The sequence below is a fragment of the Rissa tridactyla genome, chromosome 4, assembly GCF_028500815.1.
Source record: "Rissa tridactyla isolate bRisTri1 chromosome 4, bRisTri1.patW.cur.20221130, whole genome shotgun sequence".
NCBI classification, from domain to species: domain Eukaryota; kingdom Metazoa; phylum Chordata; class Aves; order Charadriiformes; family Laridae; genus Rissa; species Rissa tridactyla.
Genome location: NC_071469.1, coordinates 26200659 through 26222565, shown reverse-complemented (window position 1 = coordinate 26222565; position 21907 = coordinate 26200659). Strand labels below are relative to the sequence as shown.

The 21907-nt window shown below is 38.1% G+C and overlaps 1 protein-coding gene across 3 annotated transcripts in view; it reads left to right on the top strand.

Annotated features, from left to right (window-relative positions):
• Positions 1-21907, top strand: part of TSHR (thyroid stimulating hormone receptor) — a 69572-nt gene that overhangs the window by 16350 nt on the left and 31315 nt on the right. Inside the window, exons 2-3 of one of the 3 annotated variants that reach the window (XM_054199975.1) lie at positions 9002-9073; positions 16249-16323. The exons of 1 other annotated variant lie outside the window; for it this stretch is intronic. In XM_054199975.1, coding sequence (XP_054055950.1) covers positions 9002-9073; positions 16249-16323 — 147 coding nt within the window. The remainder of the gene's footprint in view (positions 1-9001; positions 9074-16248; positions 16324-21907) is intronic. One more of the 3 variants, XM_054199976.1, reaches the window with a different exon arrangement.

The window sequence follows — 21907 nt, the reverse complement described above, 5'->3', positions numbered from 1 at the left end:
AGCTCCCGGTTTTGTTCAGAACTCGTTCTATGGGTATGTTTGTAGGGCTTGGAAATTATATTTCCCAAAACAAAGCAGTTACTTAACTTATTTTTAGAGGAGGTTTTTTTTAGTTCAATATTTCATTTAGTAATTTATTGTCTTTTCAAATTTATAGTCTGTTCAACTTTGTCTTGGATAAGGAGAAAATATTTAAAACAGTTGACCGTTAGTGTTTATACATAAAGGCAAATATCAATAGAGAAAATAATTTGTATCCTAGAAATGTTAAACACAAAGACCTCATAAGACCTTACCACTATGCAGGGCAGTTGTGTATGATTTTTATAAAATACAATTTTAATTTGGCATAAATTGAAGTGTGACTTGTCACCATTTTAAATCTTAAATTCTTAAATTTTCCTTTAGATTCTTTAAATTGTATTGGCCTTTGCTGCCTTTTCTGAGAGAATATTCTGCATTTGAAAAACAAATTGGAGAACAGAAGGCAAGTGATTTAATTATATATTCCATTCAGGATTTTACTGAGTCACATATTTAAAGTGCAACTTTAAAATTAGCAGTTCTCTTGCATTTCTTAGAATATACAAGACAAGCGTATTATTTTAATTAAATCTTCTTTAGAAATTTACAAATTAATATTGAAGTGTTATCTTCACTGTGACAGTCTTACTATGACACCCTGGAAATACTTCTGTCGTTTGCATTTTGTATGGCCACCTTCCTTTAGCATTGAAATGTATACTAAGCAAAATATTAAGCCACTATCTAGTTTCCTGGTTGTTTTTTCTTCAGATTTTAGTGGTACCCATTATGCTTTTGCCTGCTCAGCCAGCGTTTTTCAGTAGTTCCTAGTTTTCCCTAGTTTTCTTCCTTACCACGTTTTTTGCAGTCCTCAGTATTTCAACTATTTAGGATTAAATACCTCTGCCTTGTAGGTATTTAAATGTCATGCGTTCTTCAGCACTGTCAGTTCTGTAATCTATTAAATGACGTTAGCAACCTACTGTTTTCCTGGTAAATGGAAGGTAACATGCAGTAGAACCAGTGACTTCTGTAAAGTCTTCATTTTTTACTCAAATCCAGCAAGAAGCAGCGGGTGATCACCAATGGAGCAAGAATAAACTCCGACATTATAGATTGGTGTTTTCTGTTTGCAATATATTAGCAAGTAACCAACCTGAATTCTTGCCTGTCAGTCTGACAGTGTCCATATGCAGCTCAGGGTGTAGGAAGAGGATAAGTTAGCGCCAAGAACTTATTTTCAACACAGAATTGTCCCAAATGCTGACCTGCGCACTTTCATTTTGAAAGGCTCTAGTATTTCTTTAATTTCTTAGGGCTGGGCCAGTTTTGACAGATTCTTTAAGTTGTTCTTTTGGACTGCTAGATAATTGTGGGAAAGTAGCTATGTTGTCTTCTAGCAAATTCAGAAGTGATTTCCTACTTTCAGAGTTTGCAGTGCGAATCTTCCCTCGCTTCTACCACGTTGGTAATACTAGCATTAGACACTAGGTGGTAATCGTCTTCTGGTAAGCTCAGCATGGATTTCACTATGTGAAATGCCTTTTTATAGTTATTTTTACACCACTGAAAGGCTACGACGCATTAATTTCATAATAATAACAAAAAACAACCATAATATTTTTTAGTTTGTGTTGTGTTTAGTTGAATATAAAAAGCTAGAATTTAACATGTCAATAATTGCTTACCTAGCCATTATATTCCGTAATAGTTATTTCTCCCGTATAAAAGCTGGAAGGTCATTGCTTGTTATAATTTTCTCAGAAAGATGAAATTAGTATGTAAAATTTCTTACTTTGTTTCACATGTGGTCTTTTTTTTTTTCCTGTCTTCGTGGAGAATAGTTCGTTAAAATACTTGTAGCTATTATTGCCATGATTTGAATTATAAATCATGTAATTTTAATCTGAAATTCTCTTGATGGTTCCTGTTTATTTATTATTTTTGTAGAAAAATAATAATATTTTTGAAGAGAAATAATGCCAGCATCACTTCAAAGAGGGGCAACCTTGACTTTGCAAGTGATAAGGATGCAGACCTGGAGGTCTTGGAATTTTGGGCAGGGGATTCATGGAATTATGGAGACTGATGAGGCAACGCGCAGGGGAAGGGAATCATGGGGAACAAAGGAAGAATAAATGGAAAAGGGCATAAAAGGGGTTGGTTAAATGTGCAATGGGGCTGGTCAGTATGTTTGACTGACCTCTGTGCCTAATCACTGCAGTCTGTCCTATCTTCTTACTAAATCCTCATAACATTATCAGTTATGTGTAGTCACAGTTGAAGTTATATTAGATTTTGCTGAAACATAACATTTACATATAATATGAAGGTCGTATTTATATATGGTATGAACCTTAATGAAAAGAAAGTATAGATGAAATCAGAGGAGGGGAAGAAATACAGCAAATAAAAGGCTCACTATACTGGAATTCGTGTCCAAACCATGCAATGCTGCTGCTGTGAAGATGATGGAAAGCCAGAAAGGGGAAAAAAAGGAAAAGTCTCACAAGTAATAGTTACACTGTATCTGTTTTGAAGTGTTTAACACCTACCACCTGTACATTTCATAGGATTAATTAAGAATGTGCTGGGATAACGGTTCTTTCATGCTGAACCTTGCAAGGCTTATAGAGCTCCCTGTGCCCAGTTGCTTACCAATATAAGTGCAGAGGAGTGGCTGTGCAGCATCACGCCGAAGCTCCATCTCTCCCAGTCTCCTGCCTTGCAGCTGTGGCCAGTAAATTGCGCCCTGTGAAGAGTATATGAATAAGATAAACATGCAGTGACGCTCACCTGGAATATTCTCCCAGTAATAGTTTGTGGTTTGTGTACTTTCTGCATCTGAGAATTTGTGTTTTCTATGCCCAGATATGTTTTATTCCATGAATCTGTCCAGTCATTTTAGAATACAATATTTTTACCATTTCCTCTGGTACTGTCCCATTTCAGAAAAGGATGAAAGGAATGGGTTTCATTTTTCCATCAGCCAGATCCCATGCCAGTTCACCAATATATGTCTGTTGATTTTATTTCATATTAATATGCTAGGCTGTACACGAGGGAGAGCTAAGAAGCAAAAACCCAAACTGCCCAGCCACTTCTACCAATATCTAGCAAAGGAACAAGGTTTGACTATCCCAGTTAAATCTACCATCAGGGTCCTTGTGCAATTGATCCCATCTCTTACTCTGCAGCTAAGCGTTTAGCTTCTTCGTTTACCACTCTGTTCTGGTTTTGTGCTTTTTTTTTTTTTTTTCTGCTCTGTGAACTCAGGTGATAGACATGACTGTTTAGCCTGATCTCCTCTTGGTATAGGCTACCAGAGGAATGAGGGAGAGAAGTAGGTCATGGTCAGTGTTGTTCAAAGAAAGAATGCTCCTTCCACCAATCTCTCACAGGTGACAGATAGGAAGGACACCCTTCTTTTGCTGCTTTGTCTTGATGAACAGTCTCATGCTCAGGAAACAAACCAACCCCCAAAACCCCCACAACAGACATCAAACTCTTGACAGGCTTGTAGCTAAATGCAGTTGTAAAAGTCTTTTTAAAAGACCAGTGCTTTTTATAAATACGTTTAGCGTAAGGTATTAGATAATATATTACATATGCTTTCACGCTATTGTAAGAACTTCAGCACTGAGTCAGGATTCATCAGCAATGAGAAATAAGGCTCTCAAGTGAGAGCAATAGAAATATTTTCTCTTTAGATTTTCCTGTATTCTATCACATCTACATCTGTAAATTCTCATTCTAATAGTATTCTGGCTACGTAGTGCACGCAGTTAGTGCTAGTTATCAGATAAATAGGTGTGACTGAAGTGGATGTATACCTCTCCTGCATTTTCCCCTGGATTCTTTTTTGCTCTAGCACAAGACACTAATAGAAATGAAGCAGTCAAACATACATAGGCAGAGGCTGTGGCAGTTACATATACGCATACACACAGATTACCTGTACCTTTCAAATGGAAAATCCCTTGATGTTTCTCTGGTCCTAGTTGCTAGGTACTTCTGATGTTCACCAATTTCAAATGTTTGAAAATAGCTGAACACTGAATTTTGTAAGTCATAGGCCAGATTCTATTCTTATGCATATATGCAATTGAAAAAGAACTGGGATTATAAACAGTTTCGTTTGAATTTTGCTATAACTCCTTGGTACTAGTCTTTTTCTAACAGTATTTAGCATTCAACAAAACAAACAAACAAAAAACCAGCTATGCTGCAATTCTGGCTTAAATGCACAAGTGAAAGTGAGGAACTCCTGGCTTCTGAGATACAGCAGGATATATGGAAAACAATTAACATCACTAATTGCATTGTAATTAATGCCACTTGCTTAGCTTACAGGGCTGATTCTAGTTTCTTTGTCTTATGCTTGGCTTAAGGTGCCTACATTTATGGCTGTTAAGTGATAAAACTAATTAATACTGAAACAAACAAAATGTTCATTCATAGTTAGGTAGATCCTAACTGATAGGAATGTGGGCACCAGCTGCTCCAAGAACAAATTCCTTGGTGCATTATCAAGTAGGACACCAGTTTAACTGTCATAGAATAGCAAAACACGTATAATGAATCAGTGCTTAGGAGTACTAGAAATACAGTGTTTAAGGGAGAGGCGACATTATCTCCTAGTTGTTTGGGCATTGCTCTGTGCATTGATACTGTACAGTCACTAAAATGAAGTAAATAAGTTTAAGTTTGAATACTTCACAATACATACGTATACCTGTATTTCTAAGTTAGTCAAAAACCAGGGTTGTTTCTATGAAGATATAAAATATTCTGAGTCTATGTGGCCTTATACTTTTTAAAAAAGCTTTTTTCTCTCATTAATGAAAGTAACTTGGCTAATTTTGAGAAACAGAGTCTTTGCTAAAGATTGTTTGGGAAGATCAGAAGGGAGTAAAAGTGGGTGGTTTTTCAGTTGTTAGCTGAATATCTGTAGTACTTGATTTTTGGCCAAGAAACTCTTTACATTCCAGGTTGGCAGATGTTTGGGGCAGAGGAAAGCAAAAATGCAAAGTTCTGCACAGGCAGTCTTATATGTTTCTTATCAGTTGTTCAGGTTTCATTTTCTTGATATATGCAATGTAGAGTCTTTCAGGAACATACAGGCTAAACTTTTGGTGTAAATATCAAAGCAGAACGAAACTTTAAAAACCTTCAAACTGACTTTTTGACTTATGAAACTCAGAAATGCAAACTAAATGTCATCCTATAAAACTTAAAATGTTTTTCTGAAACATTTTCTTGCTATTTTTAAAATGATTTATTTAGCAAAAATGTGATTTGTATGCTTTTATATCTTTGCAAATATTGATAGCATGTTTGTAATGAAAATGACCTCAGAGTCTGGGTTCTTCTTTTTGAAAGATTTTATGGAATAAAGACTGAAGATTTTTTCTGCATTTATTGAGGCTTTTAATCTGAATAAGAAGATAAAGGTAGAAATAAATGGTAGTACCTAGGTTAGCACAGGATGGTTTTTTTTCATTAAATGGTACTGAACATTCTCATGAGTGTTGTCTTTGCCTTATGTAGAAATGAAATTAAGTGAGACTATTAAATATGTAAGCGCTTATGTTACAGTTTTTCTCACTTGGAAAACTAATTTTTCCCAGCAAAGTTTTTTCCTTTATTCTGAAAAAGATTACTTTCTTCATGAACATACTGCATGTGGCTGGATACTGGACTCACTTGCTAGATTTCAAATTGAAACATGCAGGCTTGAAGAAAATTTCTAATGCATGCAAGATGGGAAGAATCACAGTCCATCAATATAATGAATTTTCAATTACTTATCACGTGTTTGCACTGTATGTTATGGTTGGCAGGCTGAAAGTGCTGACCTGTCTTGCCTTTTTTCTTTCTGGCTTTAGGCTTTAAATTCCAAAACTTGCTGCTTTCCCAGCCTGAAGAGCATATTAATACATTTGGTAAGCTCGTGATCTTAATATGCAATTAGACTGAGCTAAACTAAAGCTAGTCTATTTATATTACTCCCATTTTTGATCCATCATAGACTGTTCCGGTTGAGAATTTTCTCAGCCTGTCTTCTTCCCACTCCAAAGAATTACTATCCATCCCACAGCCTTCTAGACACCACTAGTGCCTGGTGGTCCCCAACCAATAAATATCCACAGACTCACACTTGGCAGACAGGTACTGAAGAACTGATTTTATTTTGCAAAGTTTTAAATTGCTTTAGGAGGTGGCTTAAAATTAGCAGGAATGTAGCAGCCCACAGGTTTTGAAAGCTCAGAGAGAACTGGAGCTTTGCAGGTGGTTGTACACAAAGGCTGGCTTAAAAGTTTGGCTGTGGCCCCAGGCAAAACAACTAAGTTTTTTGTTATGAAATGGGCTATTTCTTCTCTTCTTCTGCCAAAGATTTCTCTCTATTTGTACTTTACTATCTCTCTTTATGAGTCCTTTTATAAATACGTCCTGTACCCGGTGTGTTTTTTTGTCATATTTGCAGAATTTAGGTATATCTTTAAACTCTACCAGATAGGAAGAAATATGCTATTCCCCCTTCCAGCCCATATAACAAATTTACCATCCATTCACTCAAAATATAGCCTTTAAGGCTAGGTTTCTTCATTGTGTCTATTCTTGAGGTATTAGGAGCCTTGTCCAGAAATTTATAAATGCAGAGTCATTTCATAATACAGCAACTTTAATATAATTGATTCATAAATATTATCCAGAATTTCCAGGCTTTTCTGATAGGATTTATAAATTCCAGGTACGTCAATGAAAGGTGAATGTGATCTCATTTAGCCCATGTGTAGCTCATGAATGATGGGTCTGACTCCATTCATTATGTCACAAAAAACAGAAGGATGAATGTCTGACATAAGAGCAGGAGGTCAAGAGGAGACTTAGGATGGTGTTTAAATTCTTGCTTTTCTGGAACACAGAATTATGTGTAAGTGATAAGTTAAGTACTAGTTTCTGTAATGACTGGTGATGGAAAGTTACTATCATGTGAGTGAGCATTTTGTAGGTGAACAGAGGACCAGAAGGATGTAAGAGAGATTAAAAGTGAGCTTGGATAGTCAGAAGTGGCTTAAACTATGTTTTTCTTGGCTTCTGAGTTCTAACAGTCTCAGGGAGAAGCCTTAGGACTGCTTTCTCCTCCTACTGCAGCCCAAGATACCATTTGCCTTCTTTGCAGCAAGCGCACATTACTAGCTCATGTTCAGCTTGGTGTCCAACAGGACCCCCAGGTCCTTTTCTGCAAAGCTGCTTTCCAGCCAGTTGGCCCCCAGCATATACAGGTGCATGGGGTTATTCCTCCCCAGGTGCAGGACTTTGCACTTCCTCCTTTTTGAACTGTGTAAGGTTCCTGTTGGCCCATCTCTCCAGCCTGTCAAGGTCCCTCATTCACTCTGTTCTGCTTTAAGACTTGTTAAAATCTGTCTGAAAGTGGAACTTCCTCAGTCATCCCTGTCAGCTTCCTAAAAGGCCTGGAAATACAGACAGATGTTGAAACACAGCAGCAAGATCAGCAGGCTGTCCTGGACTAAGCAGCTGGTTTTTACTAATATTTTGTCTAGGACTGTGATAATAGAAGGAAGCAGTAGTATGAAGTGGAGGAGGGAGAAGGATGGGACAGCACTGGTATGGGTGTCAAGATGCTACGGGTGCAGGGGAGTAGGCAAGAATACCTCTGGATGAACTGCCGTTCCCCTCATTGGGGGCTTGGTGGGAACTGGGTGGATTGAGGTTAAGAGAAAAATCAACCCAGTGTTAGAAAAATAGAAGTCTTTAGGTTCTCCTTGCTCATTCTTGTAACAAACAAGTATATGGAGCAGGGGAGGTATACTTGGGAAGTAGACAGTGCCTACTGGATGGTAGGAGTGTACATTCTCTTAATTTATATTTTTACTCGAGGTGGGAGTTTTAAGAATTTCTAGAGATATTTTTATTTCTTGTATGCAAGTTCCAGAAGCTTGATTAATTTTAAGATGATAATATTTTTGTCTGTGTAAATAAAATATAATTATTATAATGAGATACTTCACATTATGAAACAGAAAACAGAATTAGGAAATCATCCTAATTTGTTTAGTTCTTTTCTACTGAACTGTTCTTAAACAGCAGCTATGGGAAAAGTTTTTCATTTGTTCTTGCTTATTCTTCAGACTATTCATTGACTATAAATTATGCAAGTGTATTCCTAGCTGTACTGGAAAACCAAAGATTACCTCATCCAGCAATGACAGGTTGCAACTGTAAGTTTAAGAGACATTATAGGCTAATTGTTCCCAAGCATTTCCTCCTTTTTTGGAGGAGTCAGTCTGCTAGAGATTCATTCTGTTAAGAACTTGGTTGCTGATAAGTGTCTCCCTTAAATATTGCCTGTTTTTCTGAAATCTCCTGCAAATGGGTAAGATAAATAATTCTGTTTTCTTCTGAAGTGCATCTTTAACTGGGATTAAGCTAAAAAGTAACAATGTACATGCCATCCCCACATCAGAGGTTTAGGGAGGAAGAATGTTGTATTTATTACAAACTATATGGAGAATTCTGTGGAGGTGGTGTGCCATTGCTCTAATTCAATTTTGTTTGGTATACCTGAATTTCTTGCTCGGAATGAGGGATAGGATATCTTTGTGGAGCCTGAAATTATTAAAAGAATGCTTATACTCTTAACACTTCATTTACTTCAATGGGCACATATGTTTGCTGGTCATGCTCTGGAGTTTTGGAAGGTCCATCATTACCACTGAATGCTGAGTCCCTAGGAGAGATGATGCAGAAGGCTGTAATTTAGATTGAGGGAGCACACCAAGAAAACCAAGCCACATAATGAAACAGGATAGAAATGAGGCAAAGATGGAAACACTGGGAAAAGGGAAGATAAGAACAGAAATCTTGAAGCAGAGCTGGAGTTGTGTAGGACTTTTTAATGTTAAATTGTACTTACCAAAGGATATTAATTGCCAAACTTTTATTTCTATAGGAGGTTTATGGAGACTCATCTAAGAACAATTCCAAGTGATGCTTTTTCCAATCTCCCCAACATCTCTAGGATGTAAGTTCTCTTTCTGATATTATTCTTTTAGCTCTTTTATTAAAAATCACTTTCCTTCTCCAAAATTCTGTCTTTGTGTATAAAATCTTCTGAAATGAAAATATTCTTGCACCTTTGCCACCTCACCACTTCCATTTTAGAACTGCAGATAATCATCCCATTGTTTATAACCTGCACCAGCTATAGGAAGGCACACTAGGCATTTTTGGATAGGAGCATACCTTTATTGAAGTAGATGTGATAAATAAGGCTATAAAACTTTTTTTTTTTCAGTTCACAAAAAATGAGAAATTATTTCATTCATAACAAATTAACATATTCTATTGTTGGTCTGGGATAAATTATTTTTTCCAGCTCCCGGCATGATTTGTAACTCATTTAATTGGAGACTCTGTGCCATTTCTAGACTAGGGGTGGACTTTCACCAAAACATTAGTATCTGTGTGATGTGAGAGGGACTTCCATTGCGTCACTTGCTTTGTATGTAAACACATGCATGGATACAATCTGTAAATGCACAACCAGCAGCCTCTATCTATTTACCTCGCATCAACATTTGTCCCATTGGAAGTGGCTACCCTTGCACTGCACTGCTTGTTGATGTCAGCAGTCTTGAGACAAAGTTGTCCCACTGTTCTTCCTTCTTCTTGGTGCCTGGCCCATAATCTGTCGTCCTGTGAATGGCTATTTGATACAGGAAACTTCTCTGCCATCTGCTGATTCACTCGCTAGAATCAGAGAGTCATGTAATTTAGAAGGGACCTCAGGAGGCCTGTACTCCACCACCTGCTCAAAGTTAGGCCAACTATAAGGTCCAACCAGGTTGCTCAGGGCTTTATCAGTCACATGCTCAGCTTTATATGTGTCCACTGTTAATTAAATAAACCACCTCGTTCAGCAAGAGGCCCACATTTTTCTTGTTCAGCCTTTTATTACTAATGTAGCAATAGGAGCTCTTGTTGTCCTTGACATTCCTTGCAAGTGTCAACTCCAATTGAATGGCTGAGATGGTCTACTGTTTAAGAATGCATGAAATAGGACTTTAGGGGGACATGGAGGTCTGCCTAATAACATTTAGTATTTTTATCTAGGTGTATTGAAGTAGTGACTTTCTAAAATCTATATAAGTAATTGTTCTTGAATATCTGCATCCTCATTTACCATCTCAGTTTAATCAGATAGATGGTGTATTTTGGGGTTTGAGGTTTTTGGAGGGGAAGGGGAATGTGCCTCATATGACTTATAGTATCATATATAAACCTGATAAACTTTGTTCAAAACAGAGTTTTATTAAATGTAGAAGGATGTCAACTCTTCTTCAGCCTTCAGTGACGCATAATCCATTGCTTAGATGCTTTTCAAATCGTGGTATTTATGCATTTGTAAAAGCACAGGTGTTCATCTGAAGAATACAGTGAACCCTTCTCCAAAGATGCCTAGCTTCCAAAACTTCCAGTGGCCAAAAGGCCGTTACACCAAATCTTCCTAACCTTCATGGCCCCGGAGGTGAGGAAGGGGTATTCACACTGCCTGTCTCTAGAACACTTAGTGACCTCATAGGCTAAGGACACTTAGCCACCCAGTCTCTCTCCATGGGCACTATGAGTCAATGACAAACTTTTGCCTATACCGTTTGGTGGCAACATGGTAACAGGTTTACCACTCTGTTGCATGCTTTGATCACATTTTAGTTGAAGAGGAAAGTCAAAATTACAAAGACCTTATGACCTTGAATGAGGTGAACAGGTGATTTTTACACACCTTAAGATAATATTTTGGCATCCATGTCATTTTATTTAGTTCGTGATTTTGAGGCTACCTGGGAAAACAAATGTCAATACCTTCCCCAAATTATTCTTTAAAGAGAGTATTTGAATAGGGAGTTTTACCTTCCCGCTACTCCACATTTATGTGGAGGAAAATAGCATAGTTACAGCTGAATATAGCAGTAACTTACCTAAAATCATGACCTGATGCAGTAGCAGTACATTCTCTTTCCTGCAGTGCAATGCCTTCTGGATTACCACATTTCTCTTTCTCCTGTTAATTTTAAAAAGCCTATGAAGAACAGACAGCAGTTTAAATTTGAATAGTGTCAATGCCCTTCTGGATTTTTCTTATAGCATTACTACTACCACCACAAATCATGAACGCACACCTTCTTAATATAAACTTTGGGTGAAGGAACTAGTACCTGCATTTTAACTGCAGCTCTTGTGTGTGTTCTTGGCCTCTAATATACCACATATCTCATTTTGCCTCTCCCAGACCATAATTTCCATCAGCAATGAAAATTACCGGATCATTCCTTGCTTTGTAAACTCATCTAGAAAATGTTCCCAAGTTTCAATAGGGTGATAGAGACTGTATTTACTGTTCCAAATATAGCACTTCATTTTGCTATGTGGTTTCTACTATATAATTTCCACAAAGAAACTTTTTTTCTTCTGTACTGAATAGAAAATTTAGTTGTCCTCTTTATGAACCTTGTTTAAACAAAAAATTTAGAGCTGCTGTTTCTCTTAAATGAATGCATATCTATGTACTGCTGATAGCCAGAGAAGAGATTGTTTCCCTGTGCTGCTTTGCCGCAGGAATTAAACAAAAAGCATTTCAATGAAATGCTTGAGTGCAAAGCTAATTCCTGTAAGAAATGCATCAGCGCACTGAAAAAAAATGTTTTATAAGGTATTCAGATGCAAGCAAAATTTCTGGTTTACATCCTTGAAGATGTAAATACATTAAATCTTGGTTGAAGGGCTGCACCTGGTATTTCCTACTGACTTAGGACAGGTTGAACATTCAGTATTTTTAAGGTCAGGGATACGGAACCTGGGCTCAGGATGATGCTTTGGGGTCACATTTATGAGTACCTCACAGACACCTGACCTGTAGCTCCCTGAGCAGTTTTCTCCACAGTTTCTCCACACAAAGTAGCATCCCCGCATTGCACAGTGCTCTCTGCCAGCAGCCCCATGCAGAGCACGACATTTCCACCGTGCACTGTTCTCCTCTGTGCAACACAGTGCTTTTCCGCACCCCACTCACACTGCTGTCCCACAGCCGGTGCCACCACACGGCTCCTCACACCTAGCATCCACCTGCCCCACAGTGCTCTCACACCTCCCGTGCTCCCAAGTGCCAGCCCATACACTACAGCCCCTGCTCAGGGCTTCGATTGCCTTAGCTGCTCCTGGTTGTCCTCTTAGGTGTCCCAGGTGAGGTAAAACAGAACTAATTTTCTGTTTACTAATTTTACTTTTCAGCTAAGCCTCTTCTAACTAACTGAACTCTCTGAAATTAACAGCATAGTTTTCCGACAGTATCCTCTTCCAGAGTGATAAGACTTCATTGTTTATAATTTATACCAAGGAATGGTATGCAGAGAGGCTCTTGCTTGTACTTATTGCTACAACAATCACAGTCAGCTCACTTTGTTGTATGCACAGTTGGAGGGTCAAAAGCAGAAAAGTGTAGAGGGGTTACACAGGAGGACACGCATAGAGGAGCGGACAGGACAGGTGACCCAAAACTGACCAACCGGTTATTCCATTCCATCTGCATTACGCTCGGTATAAAAGCTGAGGGATCAAAGGGGTCAGGCTCTTTCTTCAATGGCCGGCATCCAAGGAGGACTCTGCCTGTCTGCCAGCCTTTTATCCCCATATGTGCGTTCCTGAATCCAGATCCAGAATGCAGTTCCCATCCATTGCTGAGCCCAGTCTGGGACTCTCCCAGTGCCTGACAGTGATGTGATCGTCATCCTGGGAGCTCCATACTGGTTTTGTATATATTGTATATATTTCATTATTTTTTTTTGTTATTTTATTCATATTTTCATTAAAGTAGTTTCTTTCTAAAGGAGTTTCTTTCTAAACTCATAAGTGTCTTTTCTCTCTTATCCTTCTCTCCCTGAAGGGAGATGCTCTTCCTCCTCTGAAGGGGAGAGAAGTAAAAGAGATCATCTGTCATGCATTTTAGTGACCAGTCCAGCCCAAACCATGACACCATGAACACACGTCACCGAGCTGCCCTCCATCAGCAGCAGAAGAGAACAGGGGCAGCAACACAGCAACACATGGGATGCTGAGGCTGGAAAAAAGCAGAGAAAGGTGGAGAGAGGGAGAAGGAAGAAAATAAGGGCAGGGAGAGAGCCTTGTGGCTATTACCATGTGCCAATCTGCTTTAAATCCTGTCTTCTCAGGCTCTTTCTGAATAGGCAATGATGATAAAAGTGTTATCTGCAAAGAGACTTTCTCTGAAGCTGTGTATTTGGTCTTTAAGCTATGACTGTATTTGTGATAGGTGTTGAAAGCATTTTGAAATCCTGCAAATTAAACACAGCTGGTAGGGAGAGGAGGTGCTGGATTGAAACACGCCTTCAAAATGGCAATTTCACCATGCTTTCCCTCTTCTTCTGATGCAACTCCTCCCAGTTCTGATTGCTATGATTTTTGTTTCTTACATTTAACCTGTTGTGTCATGTGTTCATTAACCAGAACCCAAAGGTTTTTGGAGGCACTCTGAACACCTGGAAGTAAATGTTTATGCACCGTTAATTCATGTTTCTGTTCGACATTCCTGTCTTAGAGGAGATTTTGAATGTGTTTGTGTGGGTTTGGGGTGTTTATGTAGATGACACTAAAGCAAATAAAACTATTCATTTCAATGATGATATGGTTTAATTAATGTACACAAATACATCTGCCTATGAAGCAGAAGAGTGCATGACAACACACAAATAAAATAAGGCATTTCCTTCCCACTTTTGTCCCGCAGCTGAAAGTTATAAATCTGTAACTCCATCACCTCCAAGCCGGGCAGTATAGTAAAAATGTGACATGCAGCATGGTGGGAAGAGACATGGTGGCTGCAGGGGTGAGGGAGGGGAGGAGGAATCGCCGTTGCCGCTTTTTTGCCTCTTCTCACACGTGAGAGAAAAGCACTTGCCTGCCTGATGTAAGGTGACCTGTTTTGATCACAGAGCACACAGAAAGCACTCTTTAATTCCTAGCCCCAACATGAGGATGCGATGTTTGTTCATTATCCATTTTTAATTTCATTTTCTGTCAAGCAGATTTATGTATAGCTGTTTGTTACATAAAACAACTTGTTTTTTTAATGTGTCATTGATGGCATGTTAAAATGTAGGCTCTGTTAACAGGGAATAATTAATTTTCTTTTAAGACTGAAACTTTAATTTCCTGGGTAATAGGCATTTATTGCTTACAGGAAAACAAAATTAAAGACTCTCACATAAACATCTAACTCTGCAATACTCAATCACAGAGGTACAGACTGGAAATACTTTCTGTATTGTATTCCTCTTTTATCATCTTCCTGTCTTTTGGAAGAGCCAAATAGCTTTGTAAAAGCAATATTATTGTCGAAAGAGAATCTGTTGGTCATACAATCTCTACTAGTTGCTTTTCTGGTATCTTTGCAAGCACTGTTGAATACATCTCCAGAGTGAACAATAAAAAGTAAATCTCGTGTTAGAAGAGTTAAAATCAATTAAAATCAATTCAGGTAATACACTTTCAGCTCCAGTCTGGAGAGGACATAAATTCCCTCCAAACAGTTATTGGTATTACTCATCTGCTGGTTGCTAGAGCATGCGCTGGTCACAAAGAATTCTTTCCAATTTTTTAAAACATTTTAAATATTTTTTAATATCCATTGAAAGAAATAAAGTTTTATCGTCTTTAAAATTTCCACAAAAAAATAAAAATCTGATCCATAGTTGATTGTATTAAAAAGCCCTTCTGGATTAAATGATCATATTTTAATTTGTTATGTACTATTATTACCCTTAATACTGTCATTCGAAAAAATGGAAAGAATATTAAAAATCTTCTCCCTTTTTTTTTAAGGAACACAACCCAATTAGAATTGATGTGAAATACCAGTTGGATATTTTTTAAGTTAAGTATGATTCTAGGTCCCCGTAGGTCTACTGATTAAAAAGGAGGAAAGGTATATGATACAGTCTCTTTATTATTATATTTTATTTTATTTTAATGTCTAAAATTGGCATCTAATACTCTTCTAGTCAATTTAATTTTGTGCACTTAAAATAATGATCAAATTGCTCAGGGTATGTGTAACCATGCAAAATATTAAAAGCCTAGTCAGTAACTTTGATCAAGAGTATCAAAAGATAGCACTTAAAAATTTTAATAATAATAATAATAATAATATATAAAGAATATACAAGGCATTCTAACTATTTTCTAAAATCTATAGATTAGAAATATTATATAAAATATGATTTTTAAAGTGAATAAAATACAGGAATACATCTTTTAAATGCTATTCCAACATTAATACATTTTAAAACTTACAGATACTTTGAAAGACAGAATCATATAATTTAACCCAAAGAGTAATAGATCAGTTACTCTGAAAATCAGCAACTTTATTCACACTTTAAAACCTCTAACAGTAGTTCCAGTACTGTCATCATATTGATGGTGGAGAGACTCTGTCAAGCATTATTTTCTCATCACATTCACTAGCAGATCACTAGCAGTACAAATGCTACTCAGTCTAAACTGTGTGCAAATAAATATTTCTTAAGCTGGATGTCTGGTTTTGCTTCTGAGCCACATTACTCCTTACATCCTTTATGACATTCATTGTATGGCTAGAGTTTCTCTCTAAAGTCACGTTAGAGCACATTTTTTTCCTCTGCAATATCAAAGCATCAGTTGCCCTGATGATCTGTTTCTTTCTAGAGAAATTGTGACGGTTGTTGCAGGGATGGCCCAGGGATCATCTTTATTTCTTGCTTTCCTTTTTAATTCTTCAATATAGAGAAATACGCCAAATTACCTGAAGGCTAGATCCCATTAGAGAACTCCAAGGTGATCTTAAATGAGGAAAAGGGAAAAAATATGATTCTGAAATGTGAAATATGGATGTTTTCTTTTGCTGCTTAATAGCACTACTGTGTTTTTTTTATATATATAACTGTATTCTGCAGTATAGTGTGCATCTAAGTCGTCATCCAAAATCAAAATCCTGTTAAAAGTTCCTCCCTCAGACACTGACCGTGTGTCTGGCAGTGTCATGGCAGTTGGATGAGAAAAAGAAAAATAAGGTGGCATGATGGGCACTAGCCATGGCTTGCCAAGGTCTGAGATTTGTTTCTTTTTCTGTTTGCTGGTGTTTAGCTACATCTCCATCGATGAAACACTTCAGAGTCTGGAGGCCCATTCCTTCAACAGTTTAAGTAAAGTCACTCATATGTAAGTACTGTAATTGAATAAATGAATACAGTGATAAAGTAAATTTGGGGATGCGTGGAAATAACATACATGTTGATGTTTGAGTTGTTGTTCTTGTCTCCTTCGTAGCTAAATATTCCTTTTCTCATTTCCTTTCTGTGTAATGTGGAGTCAGTCTCTTTTTTGACTTGTGCTTTCTTTCCCTGCACCTTTTCGGTTCCCTTGCTCTTCTGTATCCTCCCATAGAAGTGTAAGAAAGTGTAGTGAAAAATATGTGGGACTACACTATGAGCTTGATGGCAAGTTAAAATGAACTGGCACCTAAGAATTACTTCTGTCAAAGTACTGAAGGTAAGTGTAAAATAGTAATATAAGCACCAGAAATAAAATCGGAAGGGACAAAGCACAGAGCAAAATGGCACTAGCTGGAGACATGAAGAATAATAAGTAATCATTCTGGAAGTGCACTAGTAAAATGAAGAGTGTTTATCTGGTTACTAATTGGCATGGGAATGTTACGGACAAAGGCTTCTGGGAAGTGCTTTTATACTTTTTTGTTCTGACCAGTCCTCACCAAATGACGCACTAGGGCAGTTACAGAAGTGGTAGGTAGGGTACCTGCATCCAGCGAGTTCCTGCCATTCAGCAGTACCCTGTCAAAATGAGAAGGTACTGTATTGAATAGAGCTTCATAGGATCCGTCCTGCATCTGGTACTCTTCCATGTTTCCATTACTGATCCAAATGGGGGAATGGAAAGTGTGCCAGTGTCGCAAAGCTCAGATGAGTTGCAGTTTGGCATATTTCAGAGATTTGTGTTTGCAGAGGTTCCATGGGAGAGCATTGTCAGTCATCACAGATCCAGAAACCATTGTCAGAGAGGAAAGGCTTTTGTGCATTTTGTGTTTCCAGAAAGAAAACATGACAGAGGCAGATACATCTGTTAAGGCTGTTGCAAGTGGTGAAAACTACAACTAATTTTCCGCACTGATGTTTGAGAAAACAGAAGAAATAATAAACTTAGATTAGGCAAGATTCACGTTAGACTCTATGAAATGTTTTCATATGGCTGGCATAAATGAACACTAGAATTGTTTTCCTGGAGAGGGTGTCCCTATCACTGGAGGCCTTTAAGGCTCTGTAATCAGAAACTCCATAGATCTATTTAATCTTCACTCAGAGAAAGCGATTGAACTAGATGAGCTCTTAACATTGCTCTATTTTCTATAATGTTTTTCCTTTTACTTTACACAGTGTGAAACAGGACAATTAATAAAAATAAAGGAGATAATATCATTACTGTTATTATAAATAGACAGCAACTAATGCCAGAAAGTAGAAGTCCCTCCCCTAAGAGTACTTGAGAAGCAGAGCTGGAATTAGAGTCCAATATCCTGGGACCTAGTTCAGTCCAATAACATGCTCCTGTAGTATTCCTGAAAGGGTTTCACAGGAAGGCTTTGGTGTGGTGACTGGACTTATCTTTAGTTATAATGCCATTCCCTCTTCTGTAGATGGTTTTTCCAGGCCTGTCGTCTTCATGTTCTCTCTTCCTCTTTCACAGTCGTCGTGTCTTTAGGATTTCTTGTTTAACACAAATGAACGTTTAATGAAACGCATTTTATAAGCAATGAATAAAGCATTTGACACTATGTACTACAAATACCTCATGTGGTACTTGCTTTGTGGCTCACCTTATTAGAAGTTAAAGATAAAATCCTCTTGGGCCATCAAATTTCATTGCAGAATTCTTCCATGCAATACGCGGTGTAGTATCTTGTCTGATTTAAATTAGGTGAATATAAAGGCTTCTTGAGTATGGCTTGAGGAAAGGGGAGCTACCTGGCTAGATAGCTGTTTTCTGTTGTTTCTGTATTAGAGTCAAAGTCAAGAATGGACTAGAAAAATCTCCCTCAGGATTTTAATTCATACCACAAAAATTATCTCCTTCAAAGGGTAGTGTAGTGTAAGATTTTGAATATAAAGAACCCTTCCCCACAATGAGCACTTTTAAACGTATGACTAGTTTGAAGGAGTGGTGGATGGAGCTCTGGTGTTGCCAGTGCTTCCCAAGGCACTCATTCTTGTGATGTGCTCTGTCGCACTGCCTAATTCGCATTACTTTCTACTACCTAAATGGTTGGCAAGGAATATGAGTCGGAGCCTCTTCTCTTGTCCTCTTCCAGTCTTTAATCACCCCCAAAGCACGTTTATATTCCTGCCTGGGAGGACAGCCAGTGCCCCTTGCCATAAGCACGCCTCTGTCATGGCTCCCCTCAAGTCAGGCCAGAGCACACCAGCAAGGTCCAAAATATCTGCATTTGCACACCGTGCCAGATCCCAGGCCTGGATGTTCTGTCCGTGACCAGGAAGCTGCAGGCCCAGGCAGCAGTCAGCAGAGCTCACGGACACCTACAGTCTTGTCACCTACAGCACAGGCTGCGGGGAGGGCAGGGTGGAGAGGAGACTCCCTGATGTGCTACAGAAGGGTCACGGTCATGTGGGACCCCTTATATTTCTGAAAAGACACTACTGAAAAAAGAAACTGTACACAGACATAGAAGATATATTTAATTTTTTTTCTGCACAAGAGCCAAAAACACTACCCAGGACAAGACACCAGAACTCTACTCACAAAAGCTAGAGGCAAACCCCAAATCTTTGCAGATAGCCCACAAAGAAGGGCTGCCTCCAGCACTCAAAAGTGCTTACCAGGGTTTTAAAATCTGTTTGGAACTAAGGCACATGTATCAAGGAATATCAAGGCATCTGGCAAATTAGGCAGTTGCATATAAGCTGTAAAAGAAGCAGTTTATAAATTTGATCATTTTTCTGAATTGCTTCCATAACTCCTCTGATTTGTTAGGGAAAACATTGTTGGGTTTGATTTACTTTCCAAAGAACAAGATTATTCAGCGATAAATATATATATTGTACTGTGCATTTGTTTAATGTTCCCCACCTGCATACTATTTTCAAAGTATTATCACTAAAATAATACTGGGTAAAGATTATCATAGGGTATTTTAAAGGAGGGTGAGGTTGAAGTTACTCTAAGAGTTTTGAAAATAAGTCATTTCACAGAGTTTCTTTTTCACAGGTTGTTTTTCATGGACTTTTCATGAAGTACAGTTTTAGATAAATAATCTTTTTACCCTAATTTAGACTTATACACACAGTTACATTTTAAAAACATTTGGTTTTAAACATAAGAACTTCTTAGGAGAAAATTTGGTGTTTGTGGAAGGCAGGATCTAATTGCTTTGGCTTGAGTCAAGTGTCGTGTGAATAGGTATCCTGTGTTCGTCATCATCCCTGCCTGCCAAGCCTGTTAACGCGCTTCAGCTTTGATCTTCCATACTCCATTTTCTTGCTCCTTATTCAGTTTGTTGTGCCTCTGTCCTGACTTTCTCTTCCTTCCAGACCTCAGCGCTCTTTAAGCATAGGCCATATTTTTATGAAGCTGTGCCTGTCAAGTGCTGAGCAACTTTTGCAAACTAAGGATACCGCTCACCTGCTGTATTTTAATGTGCCAGATCTCATTTTGGTTGTAATTAATGGCAAAATTCCCACTCTATGAAGATGAAAATCAGGGCCAAGCCTTTGTGGTTTTTTTTTCCCCCAATTTTGTTAAATTGCTCTCACAATGGTTTCTTGTTCCTCCTTTATGTCTTTACCTTTTTTAGTATGTCTGTGAGACAAACTTAACATGTTTACAAATTCAGAACTGTCTCTTCCATACAATAGCATAAGTATTTATTTTTTCTAGATATAATTGTGAAAGTGTCTAATAAGCAGTCATTGTCTCCGTGTAGTTGTCTTACTAATAGAGCTGTAGCTTGACAGCATTACACTAAATACAAAGCTTTTGTAATTAGGTCACTGTTTCTCAGGAAAACATTCCTGTGGAAGGAACCCCAGAAAAATTCACTCTTTCTTTTCCCCTTCTCTTTGTCTCTGCTGACTCTCCTCTGATCTCTCCCTACTCCCTTCTCCTCCTCACTCCAAAAGCTCTCTCCTCTTATACTACCACATGAAAAGCCCTCTCAGCATTTGGGAACAGAGCCACAGGTTATGGTTCAAGTGGCTCGTCCTCGTATATGCGACGTCATTTGGAGAGCTGGTGGGGAACTGCTCTCCGTCCCTGCAGTGAGCTGCAGTGAGCTGGAGCCAAGGGCCAGGGCAGCTCTGCCAGCCGCTGGGCCAGGGCTCCACTGCCCTCCTTGGACAGCTTGTGGAGCCGGGTCATGGGATACGGCACTGCAGAAAGGAGAGGTGATTGATGGAAATATCTGAGAAGCAACTGGAGAGGGAGACTGAAGAGATCTGGGGGAACTGTTGTATACCTGCAGTGAATTTCAGCGCACTGGGGCAAGTGCTGTGCAGAAAAATCTTGTTAAAAACTGCAGTCTGGAGGTAGGGAATAGGCTGTTGGGAAATCGACCCAGTTTTCTGATGCTAGCAGTGCAAAGGCTTGACAGGTGCATGCAGATGAAATAACATGGATATTTTGTCTGTAGGGGGAGAATAAAACATGGAAGTATATATACATGTGAGAGAAGCCAAGGAAGCTATAGGCAAAGTCAGTCCAAGAAGGTCCACACACCTGTTCTTCACATGTTAAAATTTTTTACGTATTTTCTTTAAAAAGCCAACCTGAGTTGCTGTTCATGGAGAGTCAGGTGGTGGTTTGATTGTGAAGCTAGTACATTTTTAATTACTAGTCTGAGCGCCAGAAACAAAATTTAAAAGATTGATTGCCTTTAAAGTACAAATAAGACAATTCTTAATTGTTTTATGTACTTTTTAGAATAAAGTAGAAGCTGAATAGTTTGTAAAGTAACTTTGAATAATTTTGTAATTTTGCATAAATAATTTTGTTATCTTGAGCATAGCTGGCAGCATCCTTCTTTCTTATGAGCAACTCTAAGTAATTTTCGTTAGGACTGCAAAGTGAAACTTTTGTTCAGGGCACCTTTTGCTTCTCTGCATCAATGGTCAACAAAGATGCCTATTAACCATCTTAGGTTTTTTAATATCTTTAAAATACTTCATTCCCAGAAGGACTCAGAATTGTTACATTGCTGTTGGATGCAGAATTTAAGCACTGTGTGTAAAGATTAATTTGTATTTATAGAGTGTGTCAAAGTTCCATTTCAAAAGTCACTTAAAATCAGCTTTCATAGACACTTAGATACCTGGGAAAGAGCCTACTAGATGTTTCTAAGTATACTCTTTGGCTTTACCTGCATTTTAGGCAGCTAAAACTAGTGACAGTTTTCCTGAAGTTGCTTTTCAAAGGAACCTTAACTTTCTAAATCAGTGGATTTCAATCTTCTTGATTCACCAATTCAGAAAAGGTGACTGGCAAAAGTGTGAACCCTGACTAATGAATCTACCAGTAATCAACTTGCTTTTCTTAGGTTTTTGGATCCTTTAGAAGTAATCCTTACACCACAGCAGTCTTTTGATTATGATTTGAAAATTACTATCATATAACATTTAGGCACCTTTGAGTATAGTAGTCGTGACTGATTAATGCAAAAAAAAATGCATTAATCCAGTTTGTGTATCACTATCCTGCTAACTGATGAGATCAGAACAAT